The sequence below is a fragment of the Mustela putorius genome, unplaced genomic scaffold, assembly GCF_011764305.1.
Source record: "Mustela putorius furo isolate JIRA1106 unplaced genomic scaffold, ASM1176430v1.1 tig00000874_pilon_pilon_pilon, whole genome shotgun sequence".
NCBI lineage: Eukaryota > Metazoa > Chordata > Mammalia > Carnivora > Mustelidae > Mustela > Mustela putorius.
In genome coordinates this window covers 8,390,688-8,404,133 of record NW_025421505.1, presented here as the reverse complement: position 1 = coordinate 8,404,133, position 13,446 = coordinate 8,390,688, and the positions used below count along the sequence as shown (strand labels likewise).

The window sequence follows — 13,446 nt, the reverse complement described above, 5'->3', positions numbered from 1 at the left end:
AACTACATGCTAAGGATGGGAGAGTAGAATGAAGTCTTATGTCCTTGAAGAACCAATACTTATGATGGGATGCTTGTGACCAGAATTGTCAGGTGAGAAAAAATAAACCACTATTTAGGATCTTGTAAATCCAGTTGTTACTTGTAGCGGGGTGCATTGCACTGCATTGCATTCTTGAGTTGGGGAGGGGGGCTTTGTGAAGATGACAGAGGCACTTACATAAAGGACAGCACTTACGCACAAAGGACAATTCCCTGCTCACAGCATTCTTGGGCCCATTCTACCTTTGGGGCTTCACCACTAATAACAACCTTGTTCTCAACCTTTGTGTTTTTGTCTTCTGCCCTCAAATATTGGCCAATCACTGTAAGGTGGCTCAGGATACCACATCTAGCGGTCTTGCCTTCCAGCCAGCAGCCTGTTGTCCAGATGCTGAGTTAGAACGACCTTGAAACCCTTCAGGGTGACAATCTGAGCTGAAGAGAAAGCCCCTTTGGGTAGAAACTTGGATCCACTCCTCCTGGGCAACATGGAAGAACTTGGGCTTTGGGCCAACCTTCTCGCATGGCCCAATGAGCACCTCCAGCCTCATACCTCTCCGGGAAATGTTTACTCCAGCTTTGACCTCCACACCCCCTTCACCTAGGCTTCACCTCCCCAACCTACAAAGACACAAGCAGGCCAAAGAATGCCACTCAAGAGGCTTTCTCCATTTTATTTCTTTGGGAAAAGAAAACAAAGTCTTTCCATCACATATGGTAGAGATATATATTTATATATATTTATATAGAATTTCTTTTGTGTTTGGAAGTCCCAAAGCTGAGTCTGTTCATATTTTTTTCTATATATTTTTTTCTTACTAATGCCTTCTCTTCCCCCTGCCCCTCTGGCCCAGGCCCAGGTTCTGGGGCAGGTACAGTGAGGGGTGAGTGGAATGGGCAGTGATTGCCAGATGCCCCCCCCCCAGCTCGGAGATCTGGTGAGGGTCACCTGGAAGGGGCTGTGCAGAGGGATAGAGGCCACACAGAGGGGCACTCTTGTTTTTGTGGGGGACGCACAGCTCATTAAACAGTCACCAGTCATGGGAGGAGGTTGGTCAGGGGTTGGGGAACTTGCTCACAGTAGTTGCCAGCTCTCTCCACCCTGCCCTCCAAACCGAGTCTTGGGGAGGAAGAGAGTGAAAAGAGAGAAATACAAGGGCTGAGGGCCAAGCCTCCTCTAATTTTTATTGCTGGTGAATTAGAAATTTGCCTTTCCCTTCCTTTCTTAGGGAGATAGACTCAGGATGCTAGGAGGAGGAGGGACATGACAGTGCTGTCCCAACCCCCACTGATGGCCATGCCAGGCCTACCTTGGGCAAACACTGGGCTACCTTGAGATCCTGGGAACTCAGGGGTCAGTGTTCTTCTCAGGTAGCCTTGTCCTTCAAGGGCAAGCACAACCATCCTCCCTCGCCACCCCCCCCCCAAACAAAGGCCTCTGGCTCAGGCTTGGGCCCATTGGAGCTTGGAAGTGGGCAGTGCACCAAAAAATCAAGCAGAATTTTCTACTGGAAGAAAAGGTGAGGTTGGGGGAAGAGGTGGCCTAGGACAATGATGTTCTTAGCATGAAAGCAGAGGGAGGCTGGGGGGATCGAGTGGGAAAAGACACAGGGAGACATCACAGACACTCATATGACCTCAGAAACCGGGTGAGGGGAGTGCCTGAGAGGCAGGTAGCACTTAATAGCTGTAGTTAGAGCCGGACAGTGGCCCTGGGTGTGGGGTAAGCCAAGCAGATGGGGCTATCACCCTGTGGGGTCCTGGCCAGAAGGGTAGGGTAGAGCTAAGAAGCCTCCAGGTGACCCTTCCCAAGAACAGGAGAGCAGATCTTCCCTGGGCACTGAGTCTTCACCCCCAGCCTTCCCTACGGCCGGCCCCTGATATGTACATAGGGACATATACTCAGGACCAGGCCAGGCGCCAAGGCCTGAGCCCAAGAGACCTTGGGGGGGAGGGGCTGGGCAGGTAGCCCTCTCAACCACATACAGGCTATCTGCTCCCACTTGTCCTGTCAATCTGCCCAGGGAGGGATAATAGGACAGGAAGGAGAGAGGCCAGGAGCCCAAGGTCTGTCAGCTTTGGCAGACCCCATGAAGACCTCCTCAGGCTACATGACCTCTGAGGTGACCACACAGAGCATCACCAGACACCGGGATGGCCAACGGTAGCCACCCAGACCTACCCAAGGGCTGAGGCACCTCATGGTGCTACAGGCCTGCCGCCTCCCATCTCCCAAAAAATCAGCGCCAAGATGGGGAGCACGGGGCTCCCCTGCTGCCTGGGCCCCTCAATTTCCATACATGCCTCCCTCTCTCCCCTCCTTGGGAGGAGGGTCCAAAGGGGCTGCCCAGAGGGCCAGTGGTAGAGCCCCAAGGGCACCCCTTGGGGGTCGGGGAGGGACCTGGTCACAGCTGCTTTGAGAACCTCTTTGGTCTGGGGACATGGGAGACATAGGGAAGAGACATGGCAGGGAGGGGACACTGGGGACTCTGGCCTTTGACAGGGCTCTTTGTCAAAAGGCCACATGCCCAGGTAGGGGATCAGATTTCCGTGGACTCAATGCGTTCGAGGCGGGAGGGTGTCCAGGCTTTCTTCTCCTCGCCGTGTTGTGGGGTGGGTGTGCTGGCCCCCCCGGCTGACCCACGCTCCCGCAACCGCCGCTCCAGCTGCTGGTTGCGCTGGTACATCTCCACGTAACTCAGCTGCAGTTGCTTCTGGTACTCGATGACCTTCTCCTTCTCCTCCAGCCACACGCGGCGCTCCTCCGCGAAGCTGGCGCCCTGGCGCTCCCGGGCTCGCCGCTCCGCCGCCAGCTCGGCCTGCAACCGCCCCACCTCCCGCCGCAGGGCCCGCGTCCCGCTCTCCCCGCCAGCATCCACCTCCCCGTCCAAGGAAACCAACGAGGCGGCGGCGGCCACCCCGGCCTGCCGGCGCATCTTGGCCTCGTCGCTCTCGCACGTGGCCAGGGCATCCTGGGGCTCGGCAGGGTCCACCGGGGTCAGGGCGGGCTTGAGGCACGCCGCGGGCAGCTCCGCCTCACTCAGCTCCAGGCTGGCCTGCTTGCTGCCGAAGGAGTCCCTCAGGCTGAGCAGCTGTTCCTCCTTCTCTCGCAGCGAGGCCCGGCCCTCCCGCAGTTGCGAGCGCAGCCCCACGATCTCACTCAGCTTCTGGGACACGTCCGCCTGCGAGTCCTTCAGCTGCTGCTTCAGGAGGGAGATCTCCCCTGCCTTCTGGCACACCTGGGCAGGGGCAGGGACGAAGAGGACCAGGGTCAAGGCAGAGCCCCGCAGGAGGGCACCCCAACCCCTGCATCCAGCCCCAGGCCCAGCATCCCCAGAGGCCAGGTTAACTCGTGGGTCACAAGGAAGGACCCAGAGGGCCCTCCTTGGACTCAGGACACATGTGGCTAATCTCACACAAACCCCTGGGCCACTCTGGTCCTCACAGACCCTCCTCATCTGTTCTGTCCCCCTCCCCTTCACTCCCCTTGTGACATTGGCCACAGCTCTGGGTTTCTCCAGAGTGACAGAAGGAGGGAGACTCAGAAAGAGAAAGCCCAAGCCCCCTGCCCGCACCTCCCACTTAGTTTCCTCCATCCGGGGCAGGAAGTCAGCCTGCTCCTTCTGGCAGGCGGCCACCTTGTCCTCAAGCTCTTCCCGCTGCCGCATCAGCCGGGCTGCCTCCTCCTGCAGCTGCTTCTTGTCCTGCTGCAGCCGCAGCACCTGCAGCTGGAGGCCCTGCTGGGCGCGCTGGGCGCGGCGGGCCACCTGCTGCAACTTCCCACTGCAACCCTGCCGCAGCTCAGCCAGCTCGCGCTCCCATGCCTTCTGCCGTTCCTCCAGCACCTGAGCCACCGCCGCCTCGCTCTGCTCCAGGCTCCGCCGCAGGGCTGCCACCTCCTGTTCCTTTTCCCACAGCCGCTCCTCGAGCTCCTGGATCAGAGCACTGGGCGAGGGTGGTGAGCACGCCGCGAACGGCAGGCCTCCACCTCCGCCCTCCCCCGAGCCCAGGTGGCCTGGCCGCCCCATGGAGGAGGATGACCCACTCTTGCTGGAGGCCCGCCCACTGTCAGAGGTTCCTAGGTCCTGGTAGCCCGAGCCACCCCCGCCGCTGCCGCTGCTGCCGCTGCCATAGGTGGCAGTGCCAATGCGGTTGATGTGGCTGGTGGAGGCACTGAGGGGCGCCAGGTGCTGGCTGTAGCTGGAGCTGTAGGTGGGCAGGCTTGTGAGTGAGTTCCGGCCGGAGTCGGAGAGGCCGCCCCCACCCCCGCCCGCTGGGGTCATGGTCCGAGACTTGTCCAGTCCACCCTTGAGACCACCAGGACCCTGTCGTCCCTCGGGAGTACCATTAGTCTGCGGGGGACACAAGTTCTGCATGGAGTGGAAGTTCTTGGGTACAACAGGCTTGAAGGCCGAAGGCCTAACTAGCGGCTCTGAGCACTGAGTAAAAAGCAAGCAAGGGAGAGCGGGTATCAGAATGTGGCCTTAACCCAGGCCCCACCTCTTCCTTCTAGCTGAGAGAAGTTCAGCCTCACCCCCAATTAATCTCCATCTTGGAAGTCCCTCCCAGGTGGGTCTCCACCTCATGGCCAAGTCTCTACCCTGGAACCACCAGCTAGACTTGGCCCCCAGGACCCCACCCCGTGGCTCCCCAGCCCAACCTCCAGGGTCCACACCTTACCCTCCTCTCTGGAGGAGCCACCCCACAGAGAAAGGCCCTAGGGACTGACCTGGTCTAGCTTGCCAGAGGTGGCCAAGAGCTTAGGTGGATGGCTGGGCTCACGATACTGTGGTGGGGCCTTGTCACTGCTGCCGCTGCTGCTACTGCCACCACTGCTGCCTACCACGTTGCCGCAGACATCAGTGTGGTCGCTGCCCCGCAGCTCGCCATTGAGGTAGAGGGAGTTGGCGAGAGCCTTGTCTTCTGAGGGGTAACGGCCTGGCCTCTCCCTGCCAGCCCCGCCACCGCTGCTGCGGGGGCCGGGGAAGCTGCCCTGGCTGCCGCCACCCCCGGTGCGGGTGCCCACGCTCTTCATGGCGAACTCCTGGGCGTGAGCCACCCCACTGCCCACACTGCCCATGGCCAGCCGAGGGTCTGGGGGTCCGAGCTCAGAGGGCCGAGGGGCAAAGGCCAGGAGAGGATCCCGCCCTGGGTCAGCGCGCACAGGCAGTGTCTCCAGCTTCGCCATGACTAAGCCAGGAGGGCACTGTGGGCACAGGGGGGAAGGCAAAGATAGGTCAGCCCCACCCCCACCACCCCAGACGAGTCAGCCCAAGCAGCACTTGCACCCAGCCCTTCAGTGTCCCTTCCTTATAATGGACACAAGAGTTCCCAGACACCCAGGATGGAGGAATGGGGCTGGGGTAAGAGTGACAGCCTGGTAATAGGTTGCCTGTTGCCCACCTAATTGTGCCCAGACCCCAGGGCACCATGCACATACCCTCCCAGCTTTGCTCAGCTCAGCATTCCACCCCTCAGCTCCTGCCTCAACCCCACCTCCTCCATGAGCCCCAACTCTTCACTGCAACCCCCAAAACTTAGGCACTCTTTACCCTGGGTTTGAATCCCTATAATCCAACCTTATGGGCTGGAGAGACAGGGTTGGAAGGGTACAACAATACTTGAATTCAATAGGGAACCTCAGAAATTAAGGGAAGGAGAGAACCCACCCCTAACCAAATCTTCTGAGTAGGGGTCTTTCCCAGCCCCCTAACCTAGGGTGTTGCAGTCAAGGGCAGAAGTGGAGGCTCACTACCAGCGCAGGCTCCTCTCCTTGCCTTTCCAAGGGGGTGGAGGGCCGATGGGTCCTCAAGCCTGGGACCCTCCGAGGCCCGGTCTGCAGGGGCCATGTGCCTCACTCTCGCAGTCGGGGCTCGGCCCGAACCGGCTGGGCGACTTTGGACGGGCCGACTGAGCCATCCCGGACTGCAGTTTTCTCCTCTGCGAAATGGGAGGAATGAAGGACCTACCTCATGCAGCTGCCGAGTGCCAGGCGCCCCGAGGCGACAGGCGCGGGAGGGACGGGAGTCTTGTCGGGGGAGGGGGGTGGGTACCGCCGCGCGCCCCTGGGTCGCATGTGGGCGCCACCTCGGGCACGCCCCGCCCTCCACGGACGGCTGGGGACCGTGGCTGTAGCGCGTAGCGAGGGGACCTTCTGGAGGTCCACTGCCGCACGAGGGGCCCCTTCCCCACGGTCAGTACCTCTGCAGAAGCCCGGGGGCTGGCTGAGGCTGGGGCAGAGGACGCGGTGTCACCAGCTGCGGCCGCTGGCAGTGCCTCCCTCTTGGTCCCGGTTTCCCACCGGTGGGCGGGGCGAGGGGCGGGGCTTCCGTCCCCAACTGCGCCCGCAGGGGATTCCGCGCCTCCCATCCGCTCTAAGAATTCACTGCCACCGGGAAGACTTCCTGGGTTACCCCCTTTCCCCGTTCCCTTTGGACCTTGAACCGTGAAGTCCTCTGAGCCCTTCCAGGAGCGAGCTCCCCCCATCGCCCAAGGCCAGCCCACGAGAGCAGGGGGAGCAGCGCAGGCTTGCAGACAGGGCCTCGGGTTACCTGTGCTCATAGAGGCCCCACTTCCTGGTTCCTTTGTCTCAAATCCACACCGGGGAACACCTGCCCTAGAGATCTGCATAATCTGGCGGGGCCAAGGCACCATGCAGTGCCAGTCGTGGAGGCAGGCCCTCGAACGGAATCCACTTTCTCCTAAGGAGCCCTCCTTCTCTACCAAGGTGAAGGGGTCTGGGCGGCACTCCATGGCCCTCCAGTGCCCCTCAGACTTTCTACCCAGGTGCCCATTCTGCTGCTGCGTCCTTCCTATTAGACCCCAGACCCGGGGAACCTGACAAAACTCTTGTCCTTCAGGAGTCTTTTGGCCACCACACCTGGAATTACAGCCCTAAGTGGTTGGAAAGTTCACCACCAAGCCACGCCCCACTGCCTTTGTAAAATTCCATTCTCTCAGCATCTGTCCCCCCAGGGGTGGAGAACAGCACTCTACAACCTTCCTCCCGTGAGCCAGTCTATCCCCACATACACAGCTGAGTCCAGGCTGAGGCAAGAGAGGAACCTAGCGCAGAATTTTAGCGCAGTGTCACCAAGTGCAAGACCCTGAGAGTGAGTGCCTCTCAGGCCCCCCTCTAGACCCTGCTCTGCCTCTGTTCCCCACACACTCCAGCCCAGTTACCCCTCAATCCCTAAATCCCCTTCCCACCCTTAAGCATGACCCCTTTCTCAGCATCCTTGGGTGCAATGTAGGGAAGAACTGAGGACTGTGAGGATGAAGGCTGAGTGGCCTAAGGCTTGAAACCAGTGCCAAGGCCTGGGCCGGGTCTGGGAGGAAGAACTGAAAAAACTTCAAAGAGATGGGGTTCGGGGTGGGGGCAAGGAAGGAATCCAAGCTGGAGCACCAGGGTGGGTGTGACACCCTTAACAAAACAGGGGGAGATGTTTGGAGGAAACAGGTACTTTGGGAAAGACCACACAGAGATCTCTCTCTCACAGTGGGTGGAAAGAGACTGCGGTGATCAGCATTCTGATCAGCATTCGAGGGTGGTATGGGCGGGGCCCCACATGGAGGGAAGGTGGCAGGGCCCCAGAAGCCTGGGAGGCAGCGTGGATGCAAGAAGGAGGCCAGAAGAAGGCAGGCCTTGGAGAACAAGCTGGGGGGCTTCCAGAATGTTGGAGCAGCTTCCAGTGTGAGAAAGGGGCCAGGTAATGTCGGGATTGGAGAGTGTATCCTGGATCTGGCAGGTGGAAACCTCACTGTAAGAAATGGCTTCAGAAAAGGGGTGCATGGCCAAGCCAGGCTACAAGGGTGGTTGGGTCTGGAGGGAAAGATGGGAGAGTTCCCTAGTGAAGGAGGAGGCCAGAGAAGGCAGTAACTTAAGGTCTTTGGGATCCAAAGGCGCTTTTTCTAATTTTAAATTAAGCATTCTAGAAACCTGAGTATGTTGCTATGCCGAAGGAAGGTGCCAACAGTGAGATGAGCTAGGCAAGAGGGCTCCGCCAGATGCCTGGATGTGGGCAAGAGTAAACCTCCGAAGTGATCACGTTGATCACAAGAGTGACAGGGGACAGTGTTTGGGAGGGTGCTTTCCGAGATGTAGGGTGCAGTACAAACATGCGGTACTACCTTCTCTGATCCACAAAAGGAGGATCTGACCACAGGTTGAAGCTGGTCATAGGCTACTCTGTGCCACTGTTGCCCTGGGATGTGTGTGGTCCTCAGACAAGCTCAATGCCCAGAGTCCTAGATGGAAATGAGGTGTTCCCAAGAATGTCTCCTGGGACCGGCTCCTGCTCTACCTTGGGAGTCCTTGACTGTCAACCCACAGCAGCTCTCCCTGGAGCCTCATTCCCCAAAGATTGTCTTGCCATAATTCTAACCTGTCATGATCAATCCTGTGCAAGCGTTCCCTGCCCCTTGTTTCTTCGAGTCTGGGCCACTGCAGCTTCTTTTCTCAAAACCCCACCAGGGAGTTGGCAAGAGAAAGAGGGGCATTTGTTCCCTGATAGGCAGAAACTGAGCCCGGGGCCGGGGGGCGGATTTGAACTTCATATATGGGCTGGGGTCCTGAACTGGCCCAGGGGGGTAAGCATGGTCCACACAGGCAGACTCAAAGCATCAGCCCAACACCTGAGATGACAGCCTGTTGCCCAACTCTGCCACTATCTCTGCACCATCAGCCTTCAGTGCCTGGGACATTATGCAGAGTACTGATGGTCATAAAGTGGTCAAGTGAATTGTACCCAGGCTCTACATGGGCAGGTCCCTCCAACCCACAGTGACCACTCAACCCCTCCTTCCCTGTGTCCCTCCCACAGCTAAGAACACTCCACCCTTCTCTTGTGGTCTCAGAAGCCCTATACTAGTCCATTCACCCCCTAAAGCTTTCAGAGCCCCTCTTGCCAGCACCCTTACTGGAGGGTCCTCACTGGCCTTTCCCCCCCCTGCACTCCCTCCCACACACAGCTGCTAGGGGACTCTTTCTAAAGGCAAAGCTGATCTTGTCCCTGCTTTGCCCAGATTCTTCCATGAGCAGCACCAAGAACAGTCGACACGAGTTCTGGAGGCATCAGCTCAAGTGCAAATCCCAGCTGAACTGATTAGGGGTGAATGCATGCAGGTTACTTCACCTCGGGTTCTCACACCTACCTTACAGGGATTTTAAGAGGTAAATGTATTGTGGGTAAAAGGTCTGACATTCCTCTCAGTCTCCAGAACAAGAGCAGAGCTTGCAGTGGGCCTCCAAGGCATCTTCCGCTGCCCATCCTGTTTCTCCTGACCTGAGCTCCTCTCCGCTAAACACAAAATCTCTTCCCAGCTCTCTATGCCCACCTTGCATCCTTCAAGGACCAATCCAAATGCTGCCTCCCAGGAGAGCATCCCTGATAGCCCCTGGAGAGCAGGGGCCTGGGAGCACTTGGGTCAGGCTACTCCAAGGAGATTTCACTCTGAGGCTTCCCCAGGGGTTGGCCTGGAGGTGCCCTGGGGGCACAGATGGCAGAGTCCTGGGGGGGTCTCTGGGCCCAGACCTTGAGGAGATGCAGAGAGAATGCTGTGGGAATGCTCGTTATGAGCAATGCAAAGAGGCAGTGAATCTAGACAGGAAAATCAGGAAGGGCTTCCCGGAAGAAGGGCTGAGGGAGAAAGGGGACTGAGGGCACTAGAGGGCTTTTGGGGTGCAGAGGTCTTCAGAACTTCTTGGTTGGGATGTGTGAGAGGAGATCCACCTTCTCTTGGTGTCAACGGGGGAAGGGAGCCATCTCCTAGATCCTGGCTCTGGTGAAGCTGGTGTTTAAGGACTGAGGGGGCTGACAGCGCCCCCCCTACCCCAGCACACACACGCGCGCACACACGAGCTTTCGCGCTGGGGAGTGGGGGTGTTCGCCATTCACCAGCAGTCCACGGCCCGCAGCGCCAGTAGATAGAGACCCTAGCCACAAGCTGTCCTGAGGAGGTGCCCAAGGGTCTCTGTGGTGCAGGAAATACCTCTCGCATCTTCCCTAGCTCCCTACCAGCGCGTGTGGCCCCGAGGGGCGGGGCGCAGAGGGAAGAGGTGACATAATCCGGGCCGCACCCCCTCCGGCCGCCACCTCCCCCCAGGCCTGGTGAAGCATCCATGACATCATCGGCCTTATCTCCACTCCCCTCCCCCGCCCCGGGACCCCAGCAGCGGGACGCACCCCCTCCCCAGCTCCGGGTCCGGCAGGACGAGCATCGCAGTGCAGCGGGCACGGCGACAGGTCGGAGCCGGGAGGGGTGCCGCGGTGGGCCGGCCTCACTTACTCGCTGCCTCAGGGTCCAGCGCGGGGTCCTCGGAGCGGGCACCACCGGCCCGGCTCGCTGGCGCAGCCCGAAGCCCGCCCGGCGGGGCGCGCGGCGCGGGCCCGGCTCGGCTCCGCGCCCCTCCCGCTCCCCGCCCGGGCCCCGCCCACCCGCGGCTGCGGCAAACGCGGGCCCGCCCTCCGGCCACGCCCCCCAGGGCCGCCAATCCCCAGGCTGGGGCGGGACGCAGCGCCTTAACCCTTTTGGAGCTGCGTCGGGGTTCGCGCGTGGGACCCCTCTATCTCACCCTCTCCAGGGCTGCGTAAATCGGTCCGAGGCCCTCTGCTCGTTGCCTGTTACCCACCCCCAAACCCCTTGAGTTCAGCCCCAGGCTCTGATCTCTAATAAATCCAGTGGGACAGAGCCCTCCGCCACTTCTTTGGCAATTGGGAGGAGCCTCTCCGGTTTGGGGAAGGGGCTCTCGCTGTGGACCCCGACCCCCATTCCTCTCCCGCTCCTGCTCTTCCGGACGCAGCCTCCCAGCGGACGCCGTGAGACTGCAAGTCTGCAAGGTGGGGGCGGGGCGAGCCCTCCCGGGGGGATCCGACACCGCGGAGCGAAGACCCGCTTGGGCGCGGAAACCGCAGGCCGGCGTGTAAGGGGCTTTGAAGGGCCGTGACTCTGTCCGGCAGCAAACGGAGCCTGTTTGAAACTTGCTGCGGAGGCAGTAGAAGAAGGGCAGCAAGGAAAAAGATACACATTACAATCCAGCAAGGTGTGAGTGCTTTCACCCAGTGCCCCACACCTGGCATGAGACCTGGCCCCGACGCCCACGCTGCATCCGGAGGCCAGTGGGAGTTAGATGAGGACTTAGTCCCTACCCGGAGTATCAGTTTCGCACGCGCCTGCTTCGTTCTGTACCGGGAGCGATCATTCAGCCCCGGCTGGCCCGGGAGGGCTGCCGGGAGGAAGCCGGCCGGGACTGGAGGTCTTAGCCTCGAATTCGACGAATATGGCGGGGAAGCAAACCAAGCGTAGGGTTCAGCATTAGTGAAAGCCTGGAGGCACAAACGGTCTGTCCGAAAAACTGCAGCGCCTCCACTCTAGGGGATTTAACCCGTAGTATATTCGTTGTTATTTGGTCATTGCTGATTTGTTTGGTTATCAGTCATCCCATTTTAGAGTACATATTTCTTGCTATTACCTGTTTTCTGGATTTTTCCATATTTGCTTTTGTTTTCTATAGTGGTCTGCAAGATAGAAAGCCTGTGTTTAATTCTCCTGGAGGTTGCCTTTGAGTTTATCAAGTAAAAATACAGTTTTTTCACAAATCATTATAGTCAATGACAAATCATTCCTTTTTATATTCCTCTTTATGTAATGACAAATTTAATGTGCTTTTCCATCTCGAGGCCTGCTGCCCTCATACCTACTTATATCTGTCCCTTTAATTCAGGATGATAGACCCAGTTTTGTTTACACTTCTTTTTCAAGCCACAAAATCCTGTTTTTCATCGTCTTTGGCTTTTGCCAACTCTTTAATTGGTATTAATGTCACTGCCAGTTTTTATGCTCTAATTTTCCTATTCCTCAGTCAGACCCATCTCTCATTTTATTGGTGATTTCAGGGAAGACTCCTGAATGTATTTTTCCTATGCCTTTTCCCTAGGTAAAATGCCTTTCTACTGTCTTTACACACTAATATACCTTATGGCTTGACTGTTTATAGAATTTTTGCATCTCCAAGACTCTCTTGTCCTTATCCCATTGTCTTTTGGGTCATAAAATGGTAGCAAGTACACCCAAAACTAACATAAAGTTAATATGTCAATTTTATCTCCAAACAAGGTACCAAAGCTGGTACCAAAGTTCTGTGTTAAGTGAGCAATTTGCCCGGTGCTTCTTAGGATTTTTCTTTATCCTTAAAAGTTAAATATTTACCAGCAGAAGTCTATTAATTTTCCAGAAAAGAAGTGGTTCTTTCAGCTTAGAAAAGTTTTCTTCTAATACGTTCCTGTCCATTCTTTGAACAGGGTTGCTTTGGGCTTTTTTTTTTTTTTCTCTCCTAAAATTATCACATTAGATTACCACTGTCAAATAAATCTCTTCATCCTTTTTCTCTGCATTCTGAGAGAGTTTTTCTTCACAAGCAAGGAGCCCACTGAACAGAGAGCCAGACAGGAGGCTCAATCCCAGGATCCCAGGATCATGACCCAAGCTGCCCAAGCCAGACACTCAACTGACTGAGCCACGCAGGTGCCCCTAATTCTGCTTGTTATATCTTCCTTTTTTCTTACCCAATTTCCAACCCACCTCTGTCTTGATCTCAGTTAATCTCTTTTTAGTTTTCTGTTCTTATTTTATAGAGAATGTGGTTTTGCATTTTAAGAAGAACAACAGGTTAATAAGGGAGTATCCTAGCTGATTCTGTTCTAATGTATATGAAAGTCTTGATAAAGTGGACCATTTTCGGGGAAATACAATTACAAAAATAAGAAGGATGTTGAAAACATTATCTAAGAAATGTGTCCAAAAAAAGGCTCTGGGCTCAGATGGTTTAATGGGAGAATTGTCTCAAACTCTCAGTGAATCCTTACCCTGTAAATTTGTATTACAGCCCAGAAAAGTTAGAAAGCTATTTCATTTTATGAGACTATAATTCTCCTTATACCAATTCCTAATAAAGATAGCATAAAAGGGAAAACAGCAAACCAATTATACTTATCAATTCTGGGGGAGAAATTGCTAAAGACAACTCAAGGAAATAAAGTTAAGTATGACTGTATATGAAATTAGTGCATGAGTTTGTTAAGTGAGAAAAAGAAAAAACCAAACAGTTGTCATAATGTATGCCAAAAAGTCATTCAAAAATCAGTGCCCAAAAAGAACCCTCCTGATTAACCAGAAACAGTTGAAGTTAAGATTCGCTATTTTGTGTCTTGACATCTGGTAAAATCAGGAGTGCCTCAAATAGCTGAACTGAACATTGCCTTTGCCAAATAATCCTCCTTATCAAATCAACCAGGTGCCGTTTCTGCTTATCTCTGAGAGCAGGTCTCAGTTCTTTGCCAGCCTGTGGAATCATTCAAACAAACCAATCACATTCCCTGCAGGAACAACAGGCACACCTCAGCCTCTT

The 13,446-nt window shown here is 56.3% G+C and overlaps 1 protein-coding gene across 6 annotated transcripts; it reads right to left on the bottom strand.

Annotated features, from left to right (window-relative positions):
- Positions 1-776: 776 nt before the first annotated feature.
- LZTS3 (leucine zipper tumor suppressor family member 3) lies at positions 777-10,468 on the bottom strand. Of its 6 annotated transcripts, none has more exons than XM_004772892.2 (5): positions 10,329-10,459; positions 5,819-5,981; positions 4,771-5,247; positions 3,617-4,480; positions 777-3,280 (listed from the first exon to the last, which is right to left on the bottom strand). In XM_004772892.2, exons 2-5 carry the CDS (start codon positions 5,888-5,890, stop codon positions 2,582-2,584), a joined length of 2,112 nt encoding a protein of 703 aa, XP_004772949.1. In that variant the 5' UTR covers positions 5,891-5,981; positions 10,329-10,459; the 3' UTR covers positions 777-2,581. The 6 variants fall into 6 exon arrangements, with proteins under 6 accessions (XP_004772949.1, XP_012901532.1, XP_004772947.1 ...); XM_013046078.2 differs by lacking the exon at positions 10,329-10,459 and adding an exon at positions 6,243-10,305 and having other exon boundaries at positions 3,680-4,480; XM_004772890.3 differs by lacking the exon at positions 10,329-10,459 and adding an exon at positions 6,243-10,302.
- Positions 10,469-13,446: the final 2,978 nt, after the last annotated feature.

Coding starts and splice junctions, on each gene's coding strand:
- LZTS3 (XM_004772892.2), bottom strand. CDS start 5,890: ATGGCCCCTGCAGACCGGGCCTCGGAGGGTCCCAGGCTTGAGGACCCA. Junction 4,481..4,770: donor CCTCTGGCAAGCTAGACCAG/GTCAGTCCCTAG, acceptor CTTTTTACTCAG/TGCTCAGAGCCGCTAGTTAG. Junction 3,281..3,616: donor TGGAGGAAACTAAGTGGGAG/GTGCGGGCAGGG, acceptor GCCCCTGCCCAG/GTGTGCCAGAAGGCAGGGGA.